Raw genomic sequence first — 24377 nt, forward strand, 5'->3', positions numbered from 1 at the left:
TGTACAGCAGGATAAATGTTTTGATTATTTTTGTATGCATTCTGAAAGTTTTACTGTAAACAGACTCGGGCAGTACTCCAGTTTCTGTATTCAACCGCAATCACTTACAAATATCTTTTTTATATAAATGTTTAAATACCAATCCTTCAATCTTCACATTGTGGCCTAAATAGTATGCATACTCTGAAAAAAAAAGCAATAAAATTGTAATAAATCTTTTATATTATAATATGTCCATGTATGTGTATGTTTATGTATGTGTATATGTTGCTAAACTAAACTTATTGATATTTTTGTAAGTATTTCTGTTTCTCGGTTATTATATGGTGCCATTTAACGTATTGTAATTTGAATTGCATCGCAGTGTCCGTCATCAGCTGATGAAAGCTGTGATGTGGTCTGAAACACCCGTGAGAAATGCAAACGATCTATACATTTTACTGATGACCCTTGTTTAATATATCACAAATTAAATAATAATTTAACATTTAAAAAACGACAAATAATGTTTTTAAAATGTTAAAAATTCTCAAAAGAACAGCGGTTTTCTTAAACGTACGTAATTTTGAATAAGCTAGGACTGTGGTAATTGATTTTTTGTAATGATTTGGGTTAAGGAGAATTTTCTGGAAATCAATCAATAAACGAAACAATATCATATGCACAAAGAAGTCAGGATGTTAGATTTAGTATTTTGGAAGTCTTATTGAATGTTTAGTATTAATTTAACTTGTTTAGAAGTTAATAGATTTTATTATTTTAGCAAAGAAATGTTTAATAATTTATAGTGTAATCTTTTCAAGAAAACTTGTTGTCAAATAGTGTTAATTCTAAATACTGATCAAATCAATGTTTATCACATTTAAAATATAAAAATCCCTTAAGTTTAAAACCTACTGAAATGCTTCATGCATACTTTTAAATGGTAAATAGCATCAAATATTTCTCCATTCATGAAGTATGTGTAATTTGTATAAATATTTTTATTTCCGATCTAGTTGGATCGGTGAGATATTAACTCTTAGAAAGTCCAAAATATAATACTTGTTTTCGTAAAGTTTCATCTCGAAGATTTTTATTAGTGTAATTGAATAAATGATTACCTGAAAAGAAATACCAGTAACTACCAGATTAGCGAATACTTAACTTTTCTGCATATGTGAGCGATATCATGGAGATTATTGCACCAATTCACGGGTAATAGTACCAGAAACACGGACGTGTTGCCGGACCACATGATCATATTGCTGCAATATTTCGGGTAACAATGCCATGAAATTGTAGCATGTTCAAGGCTCCACTATGTCTGTATAACTGACATTTATTACAATTTAAATTCGTTCTACAATATACCAAAACGTTTCCTCCCAAACAGCGTTAACTACAAATTGCAAGTAATAATTTAAAAACGTTCTAAGAGGCGTGAGTATATGTGCAAGAAATAATTTTATAATAAGTCATGCAGAAAGTAAGAAAGCTATTTCACAATTTGAAATAATGTAATAAAAAACTTCATTCTGTAGAAGGAAGACATTGCCATTCACAATCTTCTCCCTGGAAGAAATCAAATTGTATTAAGAAAAATAACATCATTTTTTGTGGACAGATGTATTGTATGATAATTTTTGGACTTTTAATGAAGTAATCTCAATCTAGTCATAATTTATTTATTTATTGATGCATTTAAATTAGGTCTTAAGTTTTGATTTTGTGGTTAGAACCTCGATTGATAGCCTAACAATACCTTACCCTGTGTCTAAATTTACCTCTTGAAATTTTCATATCTTCTTGGTGTTTGTTGTAGAGTAATGTAAGTGAATCGTGACCCCGATGCCTAAATTTGTTCTAGAAAATAAAAGACGCAATATATCAATGCCTTCCGTATATTTGTGGGTTGAATTAAATGTTAAGCGGTTAATTGTTTCGATGTAAAATATGTCATTAGCCTTATATGGTGGAGCTGAGACCAGTAATGTAAAGGAATGTTGTTTTTGACCTTCATAAAATAATCCGTTACTTTATGCTGCATTTTGACCTCTCGGATAACAAGGAGCAACCTTATTGCCTAAACAAAATTATGTAGTTCCAAAAGAGTATATACAAGATGTTACAAATTACTTCTTTGCATACTTCATCAGTTGAAGTTTTAGTTTAATTATCGGTAATACCAACTTTAAACTTATTTGTTTTTGCAAAATTGATCATTGAAAATTAAAAACCTATCACTTTTCATCACATTCTTTTTCATCATTTAAAAAAAAAGTAAATAAACCTTACATTCAGATGCAGTTTAGCTCGCTAGAACTCATCGCCGAGAGGATAATTTTACAAGTTTTCAGCAGTTTCTTGAAGAATTTCTTTGTTGCTTTATTGTAAATAAAAAGTTATAATATTGCGGATTAACTTTCTGAAACTGCCTGACCCGTAAAGTTGTTTATTTATAATAAAGATATACTAATTCCATAATTATGATCAAATTTCTAGCTGTCTAACACAACTCTCGGTTAGACTGACGTAATAGTTGTTTCTTAAAATATTATTTGAATGTAAAAATGATATATCTACTTTCAACATATCTCAACCGATACGTATTAAATATAATTGCAAAACTATCAGCTTTTGTAAAGGATTCTTTTGTAAAATTAATGAAAATGCGGTAATGGAGATTTTTTTAAAGAATAGGACGATTTGGCACGACAGTTCTGGCGCAAAATGGACCTCATGTTGGAACGGCATGTGCCAAAATCCAGAAATCTCCGCGCCAAACCACTCATGCCGAACTGTTCTAGAACATGTTACAATGGCATTATTTACCTCCGAAGAGTTGTCATTACGTTATTTTATGCCAGGATTAAAAAAAATTGTCAAATCAATTTGGTTTGTGAGTAACTTACCTCAAACAAACTTGGTTGGTGACTATGTCTCTGATTGAGCAAATCAAAAATAAAGTTTTCTTTACATAAGCTGGTAGGCATTTTGTACCTATTAATCATGATATTTAAAAACCATAATTGAATTGACCAATCTAATTACAATGCCCCCTTTTAATTTAAATGGTGCAAATGTGGAAAGATGGATCGATCTAGGCTACTAAAGTTCATATTTATAGAGAACAAGATACGTGTTCTAGGTTACCACCCATGAGTACAAATGTAAAACATGTGTGTTGTGGAATATTGACATAATATATATATTACAAATGGGACTCAAATGTGTGTTTTTATTTAACCATCCCCCAAATGAGTAGACACCCAAGGATCTTACATAATGTAATATTTGTGAGTAAATTGGAAAAAAATGTTTTCTGGCATTTCCCAGTATCGCTCACTCAACAACGTCATATATCAAAAAACTTGATTTTTCAGGAGATCGTTTTTAAAGTTTAAAAATATAATGAAATGTATTCTAAATAATTATCAAGCCACTTATTGAACTTTTTACTGCGCAACAGATCTTTTTAGGTAAAACCTGAATGTTTTTTCTCCATTTGAAAAATATTTAGTATATTTAAAAAAAATAATTAAACAATACCTTTTTTTCAAAATGCAAAAACAACACTTTCTGCCCTGTAGTGGGTAAATATTAAAATATGTCGGTTTTGCTGGGATATTACTAATGTACTCATTTTCTGGGCATTCCGAAAATATGCACAACTTAAAATTGACGATTTTCGATATTTGACGTTGTTGAAAGGAGTGAGCGGTATGTGAAATAATTCAGGAAGAATCTTGCATACATTTAAAAATAAGAGTCTCTGCTAAAAAAAAGCTTACTCAAGTAAACCATAGATGGAGCCGAGAAGTTATACATGAAACAGTCATAAACCTTGTAAATGGTCAGACTTCCATATTCTCATTCTCAAAATCATATATCGCTCACTCCTTTCAAGAACGTCATAAATCAAAAATTGACAATTTTCAGTTATGCATGTTTTCGGAATGCTCAGAAAATGTACTATATCCCAGCAAAAGAGGCATATTTTTAACATGATATTTACCCGCTATATGGCAGAAAGTGTTGTTTTTGCATTTTGAAGAAAAGGTATTTTTTAACTATTTTTTTAAATATACTAAATATTTTTCAAATGGAGAAAAAAACTTCAGGTTTTACCTAAAAAGATCTGTTGCACAGTAAAAAGTTCAGTAAGTGGCTTGATATTTATTTTTAAAACATTGTATTATATTTTTAAACTTTAAAAACGTTCTCCTGAAAAATCAAGTATTTTGATTTATGACGTTCTTGAAAGGAGTGAGCGATATGTTTGAAAAATATACGATAAATGTTGACACTATCTTCCCCTTTTATAAAACAACAAAAAATACTCGTAACACAATGCCAAATATATTTTGTGCCTCTCATCACAGGATTGGTTATGAAACAAAACAAAACTGTAAAAAATTGTTTTATTTAATTATAAATAATATATTGGTAGTAGTAATCTTTGGTGTCAATTTTTAAAACAATAAAAAACTTAACTTTTTTAATTAAAAAAAATATCTATCCTATTTTTAAATTTAATTCAAAATTAAAAAACATATCTCAATATTTTCAGAGAGCAGAGAGATTTTTGAAAAATTGTTGCAACATTATTAATTAATTTACATATTGATGTACCATGTCATCCTACATTATGTAATATGGCAACACAGCAAAGGAAAATGTTGCCACAATATTAAATACTTTTCATACTTTATTATATCATACGGCAACATACAAAAGTACTTATTTTAAGTTGTTGGTAGGTACCTTACTTTTTTTTCTTCTAATGTAAAATAAAATTGCAACATACTGTCAATAAGCTATCAATGTCATATATCAGGATTTAATTTTAGTGATAGGAATGTTTATTTTATTATTTCTAGATGAAATACTTAGGATCTAAACAAATATTATTTATTTTGTACAAAAATATTCCATTTCAAATAAATGTGTACATCAGTGTAGTTAAAATAAATAGAAATAATCAAATGATACACTCTGCCAATGATCAGGTTGTGAGCAGATATACTACCATGTACACTGTTCTTCCGCCTCCATAGTGTAATGGTCGGCTGCCGTCCTGGAGGTCGCGGGTTCGATTCTCAGAGGAGGGTCTAATAAATAAAAGTGAGTTTTTCACTCCAATATTTATTCAATATTACCCTGGACTGGTGCCTGAAGCGGAGGGCTGATCACCTTTTCATCGTGTGTTAACGATCAAGATAACACTACGTTTATATGATGCAGTGCCCTATGCACCATTAGGGTGCGGATAAGGGTTCGAATGAAATGACACTGTTCTTCCAAAAGGCTCTAATTAAATCAAAAATTGGTCTCTGATATAATTCCAACTCAACATCAAATGAAGTCTTCCCTAGTGATTAAATAAAATAACATGTTTACAAGAGTGGAGATATTATCTTCTTCTTCTTCAACAAACCCTTATCTGCACCCAATGGTGCATAGGGCACTGCATCATATAAACACAGTGTTATCTTGATCAATTACACATGAAGGAAAGGTGATCAGCCCTCCGCTTCAGGTACCAGTCCATGGTAATATTGAATAAATATTAGAGTGAAAAAATCACTCAAATTTATTTGACCAACCCCTCCTTGAAATCAAACATGGGACCTTCAGTATGGTAGGGGAGCGTGATGACCACACAATAGAGGCGGACTTTTTAATATAATCAAACCTAAATCATATGAGTACAGTCAAATAGTAACAACTTACAAAACTTTATTGAGATAACAAAAAAATTTGAGCGCAAAGGGTTAGTTACTAATGTCTGGAAGTAGACAAACGATGTGTAAAATAATTACTCTCTAAAGGTGGAGACTGACCGGAGCATTTTGTAATAACATTGCTCGCGGCGAGCATCAGCGAGCATCCAAAACTATGGATGGAGCTCTCGGCTAGCAAGTACAGCGGTACTGACTGCCTGGATACTCGCATCGTAACATGTTACGTTACAACAAAATGCTCAGGTCAGTCTTCACCCTAAGAGGTTAAGATTTGGAAACAACTCTTTGAAGTATAGCCATCTAGATGTTAAGTTTTAAATGACATTTAGTGCATTTATCCTGGGAATGGTAGTGTTCTACGTATGTCAGCTACTCGGCAGGAGGGGCCCCCTGTTGTGCGTTAGTCTGACTAGGATCCGATAGCAGTGTGGAGTTGTAGCCGATCTCGTGGTAGCGCACTGGGTAGGTCAGCTGGTTTCCTCGGTCCCAGGAATACAGCTCCTGTACAATAATTCTTCATTTATTCACAGACATATCATCGATGTCGAAGCAAAGACTTAAGCCTTAACAAAACTGTCAAATATTTAATAAAAGGAAAAATCATGAAAATGATTTTGCAAAGGGTTTTTTTTATTTTTCCATAAAAATCATCTCATTCTCACTTTTTCAACTATCGTAGCAACAGCATTCCCCATACCGTTAGGACCACATAGCCCCTAAATTTAGTGCCCTACTTGTGAGTCGGTAAGATCACTTGGAAGTTATTGTAGCTGGCTAAAGCTCGTATGTCTTACCTTATTTCTGTGATTATATGCGAGGGCTGTGGTCTTCCTGAAGGGATTAGTGAAGGGAAGGGCCACTTCCAGAAGGGTGTTCTTGTACAAGTCCAGAGCCAATCTCACCCGAGTCGTCCTCTCGGTTGCCGAGTCCACAGCATACAGGACTCCGCACACCACAAACATTTCCCCGACCTATAAAATATAATGGTCTGATGTGAATTATCAATTGAATGTTGGATGCAATTATAATCTCATGAAGCTATTATGATATTAACTTTGAATAATGAATTATCGTTACCTTGTGATGGTTTACAGAAATATTCCATATGTATTGTGCCTGTAAATTATCTGGATCTATCTGAAAAGTTAAATGAATTACATAAATGAAGGTTTCTGCTGATTCAAACATAGATGTCTCGTATGCAGCTATCAGCGAAAATGTTAACTGTGCATCATTTAAAGCATATTTACAGCTTTTGAAAAAATAATTTTACTAGGCACCGTGGCGTAGTTGAGTAGATGCTCGACTGAGAAACTTGCGTCGCAGGTTCGATTCCCGCCAGTTGCAACATAAATTCAAGAAACATTTATTTTCTGTGTAATGTATTTTTCACATTTAACTTCCGTATCCTTACTATCCTACCCGCAGACAGGTTTCTAAAAGTACAGGCTTTGCGGATTATTCCTTTTAAAAAGTAATGTGGTTTTTAATAATGGGTAGAATAATGTTACACAGTGTGTAAAGCGATCACTCAAATCAGGTAATGTAAGGCCTGTAGTTACCAGATTCCCAGTATTTCCATCATAATAGATATATTAACACATTGTTGTCAGACCCTAATTATACTTGGACAGTCTGCGCCCGACCCTCAGTATACTAATCACAAGTAACCGCAAACCCAATTCCGATCTGTACAATATTTTTTGGCGTCTCTCGGGTTCTACTAAAAGTAAGTAAATAGAACGCTTATAAGCGTCTCCCACTCTCTACCAACAGTATGTAAAAGACGCTTTTAAGCATTTCCCGCAAAAAATATGTTAATCTTTGTTGAGATATCAATTGAAAGTATAAAGAAGGAAGAAGAATATGTATGCCCCTGAAAACAGCTCATGTAAAAAAACCTTTATCAATTTCACCAATAAGCATATACCAATACACCGATATAATGTGTATATTATTACTCACACTATGCCAGGAGGTATTAGTAAGTAAAATGTGTAGTATATGTGTGTTAACCTTGGCGACTGCCGTGTTGTTAGAATCGTCCATGGCATAGATGACCCAGAGGCCGTTGTCGTCAGCACTGAAGTCCATGTAGGTGTGTGAGGTGGCATACAGCGCGCGCGCCGGCGGCGTGGCGGCGCCCGGCAGGTCCGTGCTAGAGCTGGCGCCCCCCGCGCCGCCCTTGCCCCGCCCCCCGAGCTCCAGGCGCGCCAGCTTACGCCCCCCGGCGTGGTAGAAGAAGGAGCCGTTGTATACTATATGGCCGTTGCCCTGAAATTATAGGAATATCCAAATAATAGCTGTTTTCAAAACCCCTCGTCATATTTTGTAAGGTTGTGGACTAAAATATAGTACAGTTTTTTTTCTACGATTGTTCTCGAAGAATTGGAATGGCGGGAAATGAAATTGAGTTAGGACGAACACGCAAATAGATGGAAGTCTACCGATCAATGATTATTTTATTTTTATTTTTTATAATTTATGGAAAAAAACAGAAAGAAAAAACCCCAGCCAAAACGTATACAAAGAATTTTTTTTTAAAAGTTGCGCCCTTAACGAGCAACACTTCGCATAACGAGTAGTAGTATAACGGGAAAGGTCAAATCCCCTTTTCACAACATTTACTTGTGAGCCGGGACTTCGGCGCCAGTGAAAACAAAAAATGTTTCGCATAGCGATAAGATTCTCTCATAACGAATTATGCTCGTTATGAGAGGTTCCACTGAATTATAAAAACTGTCAGTATATCCTGGTTTCTTCAGAATATTGCAGGCATTAATATTAACTCTTTACCCACGATTGGCACACCTTGAACCCTCTGCTGAAATCTCGGTGCATTGTAATATACAAACATAAAATAAAAGTATATTGCTGACTTCCCAGACCTACATTTTATCTTTTCAGGCCTCAGTAACCCTTGGAAGACCTGTACAACGTACACTATTTATGTTCTTAAAAAATTATAGAGAGAAATAATATTTAGAATTGAAGTGTTCAGGTGTGGATTGCATTTGTTTTAAAAGATGGATGAACAATTCAATAAAAGTTTCATCAAATTCATTGTTAAAATTACATTTAAATTAAGGAAATTCAGGTCAGAGATCTAGCAATTAAGAGATCAAATAAGTGATAATCACTCTCAAGTGATAGTCCACATCATGGGGACCTGACATGGCACATAAAGAAGAAGAATATCATTGTATCCCTGTCATGACATAAACTTAGCCGCAGTTTAACTGCAAAAAGGGTTGCCAGTAACAAAGACAAATAGTTCTTGACTAGTTATGAATAAGTACTTGAGCAAAGTAAAAATTACCAACCAGGAACTACAACAACATGAACTTAGTCGCAATCAAACTGCAAAAAGGGTTGCCGGTAACCAAAATAAATAGTACTTGACCAGTTATGATTAAGTACTTCGGCAAAATAATAATAAACAAAGAGGAATTAAGACAACATGAACTTAGTCGCAGTTAAACTGCAAAAGGGGTTGCCAGAAACCAAGACAAATAGTACCTGACCAGTTATGATTAAGTACTTAGGGAAATGAAAAATTACCAACCAGGAACCAAACCAAGATAGTAACATTTCATAAAGTTAATATTATGTGTTGATAAAATAATAAAAAAAATTGCTGTAAAAAAAAATTGCAAAACTAACCGTATAATCCCAGTCCAGAGTATATTCTTTAGTTGGTTGGTCTTTTTTGAATGAGTTTTTATTGGAAAACTCAAAGAGATGCTTTTTGTCCATTTCTCGTGTTACCCAAATTTTGTCTCCCTGTTAATGAAAACATTTTCATTGGTAACATAGCAAATCTCTTTTGTAAAAAAACATAATATAAAGATATCTTATTTCATACTGAAGGATCACCCGTAGTTGTGGCATCTCTGAGCCAGGAACCGAAGGTCTGTTCTGAGTAACGGTGGTACACTGGCTTTCCAATGGCATAAAGTACACAGTCTGTAAACAAAATAATATTTTTTATTCTTATTATTGTATAATTTCATTAATTCTGTTGAGAGTTAACATCAGTAGCCAAGTAACCTGTATGATGAGACTTTAAGACAAGTCAATTAAGCGGCTGTAATATCAGGGTATCTAAGAGAAAAAATCTGGAAGAATAAGCACATAAATATTAAAAGCAAAGTAAAAATATATAAGACATATGTAAAACCGATTCCCACATATGGGATAGAGACGACAGCAGATACAGCCAGAACCAAATCTCTTCTAAGAACTTCAGACATGAGAATATTAAGGTGCATAACCGGAAACACATGAAGGGATCGAATAAGGAACTCGGAAATTGAGAAAATGTGTAGTATGGAGGATATAGTCAAATGGGGAAGATAGCAAAGATAATTCTGGAATGCCCATGTCAATAGAACGCAAGAAAATTAACTGGTCCAAGCGGCTCTTCAAGAGAACTCAGACAGACCACCTGGAAGACCTCCAAAGCGATGGCGTTACAGCTGGCAGTCCACATCACAAGAGACGGATAACTAAACAGTCAGATCCTTGGATTTATAAGAAGGAAGAAGAGGAAGAACTTGATGAGTTGATCTTTAGGGTTCCTCAGAGGTTTTGAGGAGTCAAGCGTATGATTAATATTTTATATTACTTAGTAAATTGGTACAAAATGGAAAATCAGTATTCCTGGAAGAAAATTACAAGTTAAAGATAAGTGTTTCTATGATTCACTGCTCTCAGTTTATACTCTACAACAGTGTGTCGCAAACTTTTTTTTTTCAAGGTATACCTACCAAATTCAGAAATTTCAGAGGTGCATATTTACCATATTATGGTAACATATTATGTTAAATGCGAAATGTGAGCCTACGTAACTGAGCACAGGCAATCAAAATTTGAAGCGATTGTGTTATTTTCACAAAACAAGACTTTTTCCCCGGCACACCAAATCATCACCTCAGTACACCAGTGTTGCCGTTGCGGAACAATACTCTACAATACAAGTAAGACAAGAATACAAATGAAATGTATAGTGACCTGTAACTCTAGGCTTCAAGCCGCTGTATATCTTTCCGGCCAGCGGTTCCACACGCAGGTGGTCCAGTAGGTCGGCCAGGGAGAGGGCGGGGTCGGAGCAGCGCGGGCAGGCGGGACACGTGGCCGCCGGGGGGCACAGCTCCTCTATTGCAATGTCGGGAGGAGCGCGGGGGCCCCACTCGCCTCCTTCTCCGGCTAGACCCGACTCGATGGGGGGTGGAGTCCCAAGGAGAGGGTCTTGCTCTGTAAAATGTGTAACTAATTATCAACTTTGCTAGCTTATAATAATGATTTTATAAAATAATATCAAAATGTTGCCATAGCTTAAGATACCAATGGTGAAATAAATAAATTAGAATTTTGTTAAATAATCATTTTTAATGCAATTAAAGGCTAGCGACTGTAGGCAATTCTACTCAACTACGTCAAATATTATTGTCACTTTCATAGTGTATAAATTTTTTCATTTAATATTGTCGAAAAAATTTTGATAAATAGTAATAAATGGATATCACTGAAATAATAAGTAACTCATTACTCAAATTTTTGGAAGTCATACATACATTATCAATCTCATGACGTTTCATTCATGATTGAGTTCACAACAGCTATCTGTTATTAGATTTAGAAAGCTTTTATTTGGCAGAGACCCTTTTATTTGAATGCAAAATCTGAGCCCGGATTATTTTACATACTAGGAAACGCGTGAAACCTGATTTTCATTTTTATCCACCATACTTTGACCAGTTATTTTATTCACATATCTGGGTTTCTTCCCATAGGAGTTAATTTACATTTTCCACATTTCAACTTAGACGGAAAATATTTGAGATGTCAATTTTTTATAGTTTAGATCAACTTGTATACTCCGTTTTAGTCCTCATTACTGAGGGTTGTGACACTTGTATGTAGAAGCAATGAGTCTTCTTCAGTTATCCCTTGACTGCGCTGCACAAAGTGCTCTAACCACCGAGGTGCCTGCTGTTGCCTTAACTTGATCGGTCCGTCGTGTGTGGATCTTCCTCTCCCTCTTTTCCCCTCCAGGCTATCGATCACAACCAGGCTATAAACTAAACTTGTTAACAGGTTTTGTGAATTTGGGCTCAATACTTCTGGTCCTCACCTAATACCGTAAACACCCCCTTGGTGAGGCCCAGCTCGTTCTTAGCTATGCAGTTGTACTGGCCGATGTCCATGTGCTGCAGCCGGACCAGCTTGAGCTTCATGTAGGAGACGTAAGGAGCGGCTCCGGGAACCACTTCGGTGCGGAACCTCTCCGCCGGCTCCAGCAACCGGCCATCCGACCTCTCCCAGTACCTCAGTGGGTCCGGGAATGCTTCCACCTGGGGAAGAAGACAAAATTTAACAATATCATTACCTCAGTAATTAACAACATTTTGAGTGTGTCCACTGTTTCACTGTAATATTTATTCAATATTACCATGGACTGGTACCTGAAGCGGAGGGCTGATCACCTTTCCTTCATATGTAAAACGATCATGATAACACTGCGTTTATAAGACACAGTGCCCTATGCACCATTGGGGTGCGGATAAGGGTTTTAATAATAATAATTGAGTGTGTCCGAATACTTGCTCCCAAGTCTGGATTATCTCCAATTATTGGAGTTATTTTTCATTTCATTTTTTGACATCTTAACATAGAAGGAATAAGAATATGGAATACTTCCAAGAATTTGAATAGTGTGGTTGTCAATCAAGGTTAAAATTGGTAAATGTTACACGTGTGTAAAGCGATCACTTAAGTGATCACCCTGTAAATGCCCAGACTTCCATATTCTTCTTCATCTACATATGTTGAGATGTCAAAAAATAATACCTCAGTTATTAGATATTATTACAAAAAAAATAGAATTAGTGACCACAATGATTTAAGGGTGAAACATACGAGTAGCATTGCCACGCTTGCCTTACTACCAATAATACGCTTGTGTGTTATAAAGTGTAAATTATTTCAGTAGTACTGATCCAATAGTGCATAGGAATCCATGCAAAGATTCATCCTTGGTATAAGCCTGAGAAACAGTATAAGAAATGAGGAAATTAGGATCCATGATACCAGAATAGGGCAGGACATGTTGCAAGACAAGACCCCACAAGATGGACTCCTGAAATTTTAAGATGGAGACCTTGGGAGAATAAGAGAGGCGTCAGGGGACCTTTAAAAAGTTGGTCTTACAACAAAACTGATGTGGGGGGTAAAAATTGGCTGCGAGTAGCAACCAACCAAAAGTAATGGAAGAGGTCTATATCCAGCGGTAGAGGACAGAAGTCTGAAGAAGAGGAAATGGATAGGGAGATATAGATGATGCAAGTGAGGGAGCTCAGGGTGAATGGAGGGTCATTTATGCCATATTGAAAAGGAAATGGATTAGGAGCAATGGCTAGGGCACCTGGGATTGGATACCCGTACTTAAAATAATAAATAATTAACATAACTGACCTCACATTCTAGTTGTATGGTAGATCCATTCCTTGCAGGGACTATTTGGTTTCTTATACGAATCATCGGTGGGACTAGAATTAAAAACAAGTATACTCAATAAGTTCGTAGGATGACTGACAAAACTTCCTCATTTAGGGTAGTTTTTATCGAAAATTATGCTTTCAAACGCATCAATAATATTATATAACATAATATTTCAACCATTTAACATAATATTCCCTATAAATTTTTTATTCTTTCTCAAGGTAATTGATGAATATTATACCGTAATCATCCAGATAGCCAAAATCTTACCACCTGGCAAATGCGTTTTTTGGATGAGTTTCGGTGTTTGCTGTCCACTCAGCTGATTGTCGTGAAGTGATAGATCCATGTTTCATCCATTGTCACTTACCGAATGAAAAATTCCTTTTTATCGCCCTGAAAAAGATCCAAACAGCGCTCTGAATTGTAACGCTTTGTTGTGTTTGATCGACTATGAGCAAACGCAGTCCCACTTCGAACAGAGCTTCTTTATGCCCAAATGCTGATGCATTATGGTGAACGCACTGCCTTCTGATATGTTTAAGATTTTAAAACTGTTTTGTCATCCTATGAACTTATCGAGTGATGGATTATATGTTTTATAGAATAAAATCACAAAATTGTGTGTCAAATGCAATGAAGATATCAAAAGAAAGCATGTATTGTATTCTAGCTTTATTTAAAAGGGAAAAGTTCTTTTAGGTAGTATTGACCTGTGGAGCAAATGGATAACGAGAGAATGACTGAATGCTTCGGCAAATATGAATGGGAGAAAAGAACAACGATGGCTTAAAAAGATTGGGCACGACCAGATCAATCTCAGCTTAATAAAGTATGTATGACTAGATGTTTGGATGTGGAGGGAGCTAGGAGTGTGGCAGTAGTAGTATAGGTACAACTCACAGTGCACCTCGAGGCGGAAGGTCTTGGTGGCCTGCGGCGGCACTCCGTTGTGCGCCGTGCAGGAGTACTCGCCGGCGTGCAGGCGCGAGGCGCGCGGCAGCTCCAGCGCTCCGGACGCCAGCCCGCTGGCGCGCCAGGCGCCCAGCCGCAGCGGCTCCCCGGAGCGCGACCACTGCACGGCGGGCGGGGGTGCGCCGGCCGTCACGCAGCGCAGGCGAACCGCCTCGCCCTCGTGGACCACCACCGACTCGCCGCCCACTATACAAACAACATCATGTGTGCCTAATCCTTGTTCACACGTCTAGGTTCCTGCACTTGAGGAGTTATTTTTACATTTTGACATCTTGAATACGGAAGTCTGGGCACTTACAGGGCTTATGACCTGTCATAGGCTGGTTTGGGTGATCACTTTATACAAGTGTAACAGTACTGAAAATTTTGAAACTCATACATATGTATATGTATCTTAAATCTCACACTTTATGTTTGACATCACGGGAGCCATCTTGGTTAGTTTTCTTAAAGCTTTTATTTAACAAAGACCTTTTTAAATGTATGCAAGATCTTTACTGAATTTTTTTACATGCTGGTAGACGACTGTAAATATGATTTTAAATTTGTATGCAGTTCATATATTGACCGGATTATTTTATTAACATTTTTGGGTATGTCTCGAATTCTTATTCATAAAAATTGGGTTTCTCTACTCAGGAATTATTTTACATTTAAACATGTAATTTGACACTTAATTTAGATTTTTGACATTCTTAAAATGTAAAAATAGTGGGGAAACTCAGATGTGTGAACAAGGATTTTGACAAATCCAAAAATGTTTCATCGAGGAAACTTCATCGAGGAAAGAGGCGCATTCAATGTCATAGAAGAAATCAATTTTAGATATCCTCTCACCAGCTATGGAAGGTGGAATGAGGAGTGTGTTGGTGCTGTTGTGCATCCACGCGGAGATTCCTGGCAGTCCTGGAGACCCGTCCGTTCCAGCTCGACCCGCGCGGCCTCGTGGACCCGACAGTCCTGTCACATCAAATCTTACATCAGTGTGTAACTTACAAATGGGAAAAAAAGTATGGGAGTTTAAAAAAAATATGCGACCCATCACGACATATGGAATCGAATAGAGAGCAGACACCGCTGTAACAAAAAGCGCGCTAAGAGTGTCAGAAATGAAGACTCCAAGGAGCATATTTGGCAAGAGTCTATGAGATATATTGAAAGCTATACCACCGCATTACCAGATCTGATACAAAAGCATCTAGGCTACCTGACAGACATTCTCTTGCAAAGCATTTTTTTGTTTTGTTTTATGAACTAAGTTGTGAAATTTATATAAAATGTGAAACGAAATTGTATGTAACTCAATTTAACTGTGAATTTACATTTAAATGCTTTCAATATCCCTGTCATTTCTAATTTAAATAAATACAAGTTTGTAAAACCACCACCAAGTTTTTATAAGTGTCTCGGTGTAGGTAGTGAAAGGGATTAGTAGTTAGCTAGTTCAGTTAGACAGCTAGATCCGATTCTGACCTGACGTTGGCCGGTACACAAATGCCTCCATAACCCCGAGTTAACGAGATAGAATAAGGAATACCAGGATAAGAGAAATATGCGAGATCAAAGATGTCATTATATGGGGAAGGCAGCGAAGAAGACAATAGTATACACATGTGAGAAGAATGGAACCATACAGACTTCCCAATATTGCACTACACGGCCAACCTCAATGTAGACTACCAAAGAGATGTATTGGCAGCTGGGAATCAATATCGTAGGAGGCTTATCCCTCTTAAAAACAGGTCATAAGCCCTACACCAAGTTCACACTACTATCTTAGGTTATGAGTGTATTAAAAACAGTTTTTTGAAAATTATGATAATAACAAAAGAATACCTCTAGGTCCCATAGGTCCTGCGGGACCAGGTGGGCCAGGACCTCCAGCTTTGCCTGAAAAAATAATAATAAAAAAATAATAAAATACCTGGAAAAAGGAGGGGAGGGAGGAAAGGGGGAAAGGGGAAAGGGAAAAGATCAAAGCTCAAGTCAAAGACAAATTGTACAAAACAAGGGACACACCACGATATAAATGTCGAGTTACAATGTAGGCGATCTCAGCGCTGACAATGTCTAGCTGAACATGTCAAAATCCTATGTTGACCATTAACCAATTCTGATGAAGGATAAATGTAGGCATTATGTTTAGAGTTTGTTATACTCGTGGGAAGTGGTAAGGTGTCAGTTGCTCTGGTGATTGGACTGGGAATCCTAAACCATATACATTATGTTCCAGCAATTCTGGCGAGTTCCATCTTCTTTCATGTAAAAAGGAACGATAATTATTTCATATCAAGTTGAGACACCTATATGACACCTATACTGTATGTGAAGCTAAGTCTAAATTTTAGAGTTGTGTCCTTGGGAGGATGAAGAAGGGATTGGAGTTTCATACGGTGGCGGTGTTTGAAAATGATGCGGAATGCATCGAAACACGTGTCACAATAGATGTTAAGAAATAGTGGTATTAACCGAGTAAAATTTAAATTAAGATTGGATTGATTTACCACAAAGAGACTGTCAAATCAATTCATGAGAGTTTATTTATCGTAACCGCAGACATTTGGTAGAATTCCATTTTAAACTTTTAGGTAATATCAAACTCTGAGTTTGATATTGTCTAAATAGGACGAAACACGTCACATATTTTTATTATATATATCGTAGTCGTACAGGAGAAAGTGACCAACTACAAAACGTAAAATGTTCGGGTGGGCCATTTAAGTCACTTGCTTGGCAAGAAAATAAACATCAATGCAGTTAGTCATTTTTAACAAGTCAATATAGTAAAGTTCCATGATTAAAATCGCTTTAGGATTTTTTCAGGGCTATATTAAGCTAGTAAGATGTCAAATAGTCAATAATCACGTTTTTGTAAAAAATGCACTTGGTCACTATCTCCTGTATGACTACAATATGTAAAATAGAAATTAATTCAATAAACTTGTTTAATTTTGGATATATTGCTCAAAAATTAAATGAGAGTTTGCTTTTTGTTGGAGAAGTCTAGTCAAACACTAATGTTGGACGAGACTTCACCAATAACAACAAAAAACGTTCATTTATTGTAACTGCAGACAGTTGGTAGAATTCCATATTGAATTGTTGGGTAATATATCCAAAATAAAACAAGGTTTGTTGGATTGAATTCTAAATTTATTTATGTATATGTTAATACGTGATGCGTTTCGTCTTCTTAGGACATTATCAAACACTGACTAAAAATATTTGCAAAATGTCCTTATAAACTAACAATAATTACTATTATTAGGTCTAGGAGTACATATAAGGTGTGTATTTCATTATATGTACTCCTAGTCTTAATAATAGCATTTATTGTTAATAGTAGTTAAACATTCATTTATTGATTCAGCAGTGTCTTTGTACATAGTAATATCTATCCATTTTTTAAATTAAATTTTACTTCTAAAACTGCTTGGGCATAAGAATAGGATTTCTTCTTCAATTTTAGATTGCACTGAACTTCCTCAATAGCCTTTGACTTACCGTCAATACCATTTCTGCCATCAGACCCATTCTTGCCATCCTTTCCGTTGAGCCCCGGAGCGCCGTCAGCCCCGCTTCTTCCAGGAACTCCATCCAGTCCCGGCTCTCCTGGAACTCCATCCCTTCCGTCCAATCCGGAGTGTCCCGGGAATCCAGTATCTCCTGAGGTAAACAGTTTATAAATATCAGGACTCAGACCAAATTCACCTAACAATGCTCGTTTTTCTGGGCTTTCAAGAGCAAAACAGATTGCGATCATCTGAGCAAATAATTTCACATTCTGACATCTCAATATTGATGAAGAAGAATATGAATGTCTGGGTATTTACAGGGCTTATGACCTGTAGGCTGGTTAAGTAACCACTTTAAACACATATTAAGTGATCACTTTACACAAGTGCAACATTCACCATTCTACCCATTTTTGACAACCACACTACTCAAAAATTTGGAACTTCTACATATATCATTAATATTACGATGACTTTACTAGAGCTATCGATGGTTGGGTTGGGAAAGTTTTTATTTAGCAGACACTCCTTTGTTAGATTTATGTATGCATGATCCTTACCGGATTATTTTACATATCTAGCAATTTGTTTCGTTCATAACATTTTGAGTATGCCCAAATACTTGTTCACAAATTTGGGTTTCTCCACTTAAGAAATATACAAGAATAATTTGTTTCTCTTAAGTGGAGAAACGTAGAAGTTATATCCTTGATTTTCAGACTATAAAAACCACCCTCCTTAAATCTAAATAACCATTAACCCTTACTGGTCCAATGTCGAATCTCATTCGACATCGATTTTTTCCTCTTAGGTCCCATGTCGGATGTAATTCGACATTTTTTTCATCATTAGTATTATTTATTTAAATTCCAAGCTTACATTTTTGTCACTCGTATCTATTACAACACTATGTGTATCAGAGGACAAAATATTATTTTCCAATTGGAATGTAACTGTCTACCTAGATTTTTTTTAATTTTGGGGGACCGGAAAGGGTTAAGGCTGTGAGAATAATTTGTTGAAGACTTATGAATGAATCATCTCACCCTTGGGTCCCGGTGGTCCGACGGGGCCCGGGCCCCCCTTCTCGCCCGGCGCGCCCCGTTCCCCACGTGGCCCCCTCGGGCCCGCCTGTCCGGGGGGCCCTTGAGCCCCCGGGGGACAGTACTCTTGCGTAGCCTTGCAGAAACCTTGCACCACTTGGTACTGAAAAGATATTGATTTTTTAAATTATTTTTTTTTAAAAAGAAAAACGAAAACGTCAGTCAGAAACAAAAAGAGGGTAAACACAACAAAAATAAGAAAAGGTAAAAAATATCACATTGAATAAGTTAGTAAAAGAAATTTAAGTGGTATTACACTAAGAGTGGTATTACATTGAGTGTGTTAATAGTAAAAACGATCAAATGAATACATGTACCTACAAAAAAATAGTTCAGAAAAAACGTCAATATTGGTATTATTACTTCAGTACGAGTACGGTGGAGTCTGACCGGAGCATTTCATCGTAACGTAACGTCGTAACATCGCTCGCGGCGAGCATGTTACGTTACGAAGTTACGGCATTGCTGACTGACCGCGAGCAGTGCTCGTTTAGAACACAACTGTTCGCTTGTGGCCTTGTGCTCAGTGTTGCCATATGCCAAACCAAAAAATCTGAACTACAGTATAGAAATCTGTATTAAATTTGTATAGAATCGATAACCCAAAATCTGTATGAATCTTTACATTCGCAGTTAAAATGTCAAACAACGAAGACGTGATTCTTGGTTCTGTGATTTTAATAAATAACAGCTTACTCCAGATGAAGAATAAAAAAATTCCCCGCAGTTTGGGGAATTTCCCACAGATTGGCAACGTTGGTACTTACCTAAAATTGCATCCGACTTCGGATGGAGCATCCGGAACGAGCGGCGAGCAGCTCGGCTCGGTGTACTGACTGCCTAATTGCTCGAATCGTAACATGTTACGTTAAGACGAAATGCTCCGGTCAGTCTCCATCATAACAAAATCAACGTGATGAAAGGTTGACTATCGATAATGATAGCTCGAGGGATGAACAGTATAGAAAGCGTCCTGATAAAAATAATTGCTTACTGGTATTCTGGAGTAGCTGGTCAGCCAGACCCACGAGTCCCCGCCTGGAGCCAGCTCTCCCTTGGCCTGCAGCTCGCCGCGCAACTTCGGGTTGAAGAACTCCACGTGGGGTCCCACGTTATTGTCTTCAGGCTGAAAATGTGATCAACCAAAGTTCTTTGAAGTGTCATAGACGTGTGGAACGAGTGGATAGCGAGAGAATGACTAAGAATGTCGGGCTGTAGTCCATTGGTTGGAGTTTCTGGGTTCGAACCCACTCTACTACAATTTGATTTCTATTTTTAATAATGAGCCGCTTAGGGATCCAAAATAAATGATCTGAGAAGGTACTTTATGGAAGGATATATTTGTAGTGATTAGTCACATTTTCTTATTTTGTTTTTATCTTATGTTTTTTATATTTTCTCATTTGTTTATTTAAAATATGCATCTTACCTTATATTTTCTCATTTATTTCTTTTAAATATGCTTCTTATGCCTATTTATTATACCTGTTTATTGTCTTTATATTTTGCCATGTATTAGTATTAGTTTTGGTTATTTAAAATTTTTTTTTTTGTTACTTTATTATTTGTGTTCCAGTCTTGTTAACCTTAATCCCATGTCCCAAAATGAGAAATAGAACTTACTCATCGGGAATGTTATATGAATATATCACTTATGTATGTAATATGTTTTGAAAAAATAAATAAATATTAATTACGCATTGATTCATATGGAAATGTTACAAGAGATACTACTACTACTACTACTACTACCATCAGGTCGTTTCCCTCAAGGGTAGGCATAGAGGATGGAATGCCACACTCGTCTATCCTGACATAAACTGCTAGTTTCCTACGCACCCCTACATCTAGTCTTGCATGCTCTCCGATTGCGTATACTTTTGCTATACTTATTATTATTATTTTTTAAATTTTTGATTCTGATTGATCTGGCCGTGCCAAGTCTATCTTCGCTCTCCTCGTTCAGATTTGCCAAATATCCTTCATGTAAAAATAAACCTCGTCTACTTTAAGGCATCTAATATATCATTTTATATCTTCTCTGGCTATATCCAGTTTTTAAGTTCAAATCAAATCATCATTCGGTAAAACATAGACAGCTTCAAAGGAATGTTTGTCATTGGATCAGGTACGTATTTAGCTGTTGTTGTATACGTGCATAGTGTGTAGTACTACGGAGTGTAGAATGGACGGTAGACAGTAGATACGGAATCCCCTCCATGCTTATATCGTCCCAATAATTGAGTTATCGTCATTCTATTGGTCCAGCGATAAATTGATCATTCTTCACAAACCGGAACCACATCAGAGATATTCAATGTCACACATAAGTATATATATTTTTTCCCACTTTTTGTAAAAAGTGGAAAAAACTTTTATATATCGTAGTCGTACAGGAGAAAGTGACCAACTACCAAAACGTAAAATGTTCAGGAGGGCCCATTTAAGTCACTTTTGCTTGGCAAGAAAATAAACATCAATGCAGTTTGTCATATTTACCAAGTCAATATGTTATGCTTCCAAGTTTAAAATCCCTTAAAGGGATTTTTTCAGGGCAATTTTAAGCTAGTAAGATATCAAATAGTCAATGATCACGTTTTTGTAAAACAATGCACTTGTTCATTTTCTCCTGTATGACTTATACTTATTGTTTTATAATATAAAATAATATATTATACATAGGTATGAAAAAGACATGAGATCACCAAAAAGAAATATCTGGTAATCGTAAAGTAGGTGCCATTTTAAAGGGTATTTAGTTGGTGCGTTTTTTTCTTCTTAAATTTGAGCATTTTTCATAAAATTTTCAGTAAAATTTCAATGTTCATCAATGAACTTACAATTTTTCCACTGTTTTATTTTTTCTTACATTGAAATTTTAAATAAGATGTTTTATCGGCGCCCAATTAGTTCTATTTCGACTTTATAACCATATTATGTATGTACATATATCCGTTCCTGCGTTTTTAGTTTATACTTTGGTATTTGAATGATTTGTCATTCTTTTTGACGAAACTCTTAATTTATTATATATGTACTTGACAAAGAATTTGCTGTCATGTTAAAAATGATTTTTTTTAACAAGTGTATTAACTGATACACGGTTTAGCATTCCTCCATTAGAGTGCCCTGGAGGTACGTGCAGGAAGTAATAAGTAATAATTGGGTCCCGTACGATAACTCCTGCTCTTTGCTCTCTTCGTAATCTATGAAATTCATTCATCTTACATCAGCTGCGGATTTATTTACTCCAATTTCTCTATTATTATCATTACAACATTTTGTTGATCGAAATGTAATAGAGAAAAATAAATGACAAAAAGCCGGGACATTGGTAATAAAACTTATTAACATCATAACGAATGTTCAAAACATCGTGTTATTGAGAGATACACTTTAGGAAATTGTTGATATTTTGGTGGAAATAATACAAAATGATGCGGTATTTGTTATATTTTGATTATTGATGGATTCTTATATGCGTAATGAATTTCTTCAGAAGTTCAATTTAAGATGGCATTTCCGAGACTAATTTAAGAAAAAGCTTTAACTCACCGTTGTGGAACTTCGCTTCGTCCTTTTATTGTACTCGAAATTCTTCTTCAAGAACTCTGAAATCCTCGGTTCCACTTCTTTTTCTAATTTTGCTAACACAGTCGCGTCTATTTTTTCCGCAAATTGTTCATCAATGAAAGACATAACCCTTTCACTGGACCGGGCTTCTAAGTCGTCTATTTTTTCACTCAATCTTTCGTCTATCACTTTTTCCACTCTCGTTTTTGTCCAAAAGTCAATCATTTCCGACCTCTTTCGAAGGGTATTAATCAAACTATCTTTTACTTTAGAAATGTCGAGATTTTTTACTTCGTCTTGCAGGATTGCCTGTATCTTGCTGGAAGACCATGTTTCTATGTCTGTTTTCCTCTCGTTCGTCCATGATTCTAATTTTGTTTTGGCTTCCACGATCCACGTGTCTTCTAGATCCTGGGCCAGGTTGTTGGATCTGCGCAGGATCGCGATTTGAGCTCCGAGGACGAGGATCACGAGGGTGGCGGCCAGCCAGGGGGCCTGCCAGCCTCCGCCCGAGGTACTGGCGCTCCTTTTCTTGGTCATTGTTTGGGTTTGGGGGCGCCGGGGGCTCGAGGAGCGATACGCGACATGGCGAGCTGCGGACGCCGACTTATTGGTAAGGGGACACGAGACTGCGCCAGCGCCGCGAGCGGCGACGGCCGACTTTACAAATCTCTATCAGTACAACTCAATTAGGCACCAGTGCTGGATTTAGGTACAAGCTAAATAAGCTGTAGCTTTGACTGCAAAAAAGTAGCCGTTTTATAAAAAAACTACTTAACCATCACGCCGCTTCTCCGCAGGGGTAGACAGAGAGAATAGAATGCCACACCAATCTGTCTTTGCACACAATCTTCGCCTCTTCCATATTCATACATTTTTTTTTTACATACACGCCGATTATTCTGACTCCTGACCTAACCACGTTTATGTAATTGAAATACTTGATTGGTATTTGTTTCTCATTATTGATTAAAATTTAATTACTGAATATTTCAACTTACCAATAGATTCAACACTGGATATTTCACATGTTGTGATTATTAGATATGTGTCCTGGTGTAGTGGAAAGATTTCTAACTTTTATCCCTCTAGAAAACCACACGAGCGAAAATTTGGCAACAGTAGTGTTGGAATTATCCCGGTACAATTACGAATTTTCAAGATTTTTACAATTTTGTAATTCGTGATATAATCGAATCTACGTTTTTTGAAGCTGAGACAATACTAAAACTTTTTAAGTATTTTGATAACGAATTGCACAGAAGAAATATTATTCAGCTTGTTTAAGAGAGAATGTGGATCCACATTGGGGCAACAGAAGATTCCAGATTTAGACGTAATTGAGGGTTTTTCAATTTGGTAAGTGAGAAATGTTCAAAAGTAATTTAGTTACTTTTAAATGGTTTTGTATGTTTGTGTCTTTACAAATATTTCTATAAGATAAATTGAATTAAAATATTCATAGCTATTTTAAAATAAAATAATAAAAACACTAAAAGGCCACATTTATATTTTGGCTAAGAGCCGCCAAGAGTAGTCTTAATCCGGTACTGGGCATTATTTAATCATAAGATTGTCCACAGTATAAAGTTGAGTTGCGTAGAGTTGAATACTTACTCACCACTCTAGATACTTCTATTTTATTTACGTAGTTAAAGTTTATTGTAGTTCAGATTGTATCTTTCGGAACTAACTACAATCCACCTTTTTACACAAACAAGTATATATTAAGATCTCCAAGATTGACCGCTGTACGTGTGATGATGAGACACCTTAAGATATTCCTCACCTGTTGATGCTTTGCCCCCTTTTCAGCTTTCAAAGACAACAGCTGGAGGCGCGTTGCAGGAGCCTGGGTGAGGACCTATCCAATATCGTATCCGTGATAGTTCATAAGGAACTGTCACGAGAGATGATATTATACATGATAAAAATAGCGATAGAAATTGGTAGCATAAACCAAGAAAGGACACAAAATGCCG

General features: G+C 36.2%; 1 protein-coding gene across 1 annotated transcript; it reads right to left on the reverse strand.

Annotated features, from left to right (window-relative positions):
- Nucleotides 1-4440: 4440 nt before the first annotated feature.
- Nucleotides 4441-23025, reverse strand: LOC148302703 (uncharacterized). The gene is made up of 16 exons (XM_088271188.1): nucleotides 22378-23025; nucleotides 19817-19948; nucleotides 18766-18925; nucleotides 17709-17870; nucleotides 16041-16094; nucleotides 15042-15164; nucleotides 14133-14390; nucleotides 13203-13276; nucleotides 11863-12082; nucleotides 10740-10982; nucleotides 9592-9692; nucleotides 9390-9509; nucleotides 7743-8000; nucleotides 6804-6863; nucleotides 6521-6697; nucleotides 4441-6227 (listed from the first exon to the last, which is right to left on the reverse strand). The coding sequence occupies exons 1-16, from the start codon at nucleotides 22933-22935 to the stop codon at nucleotides 6096-6098; spliced, it is 2832 nt and encodes a 943-aa protein (XP_088127314.1). The 5' UTR covers nucleotides 22936-23025; the 3' UTR covers nucleotides 4441-6095.
- Nucleotides 23026-24377: the final 1352 nt, after the last annotated feature.

This window comes from Brachycentrus maculatus, unplaced genomic scaffold (assembly GCF_059751285.1).
Source record: "Brachycentrus maculatus isolate JH-2025_06_01 unplaced genomic scaffold, ASM5975128v1 h1tg000421l, whole genome shotgun sequence".
In the NCBI taxonomy this organism is placed as follows: Eukaryota; Metazoa; Arthropoda; class Insecta; order Trichoptera; family Brachycentridae; genus Brachycentrus; species Brachycentrus maculatus.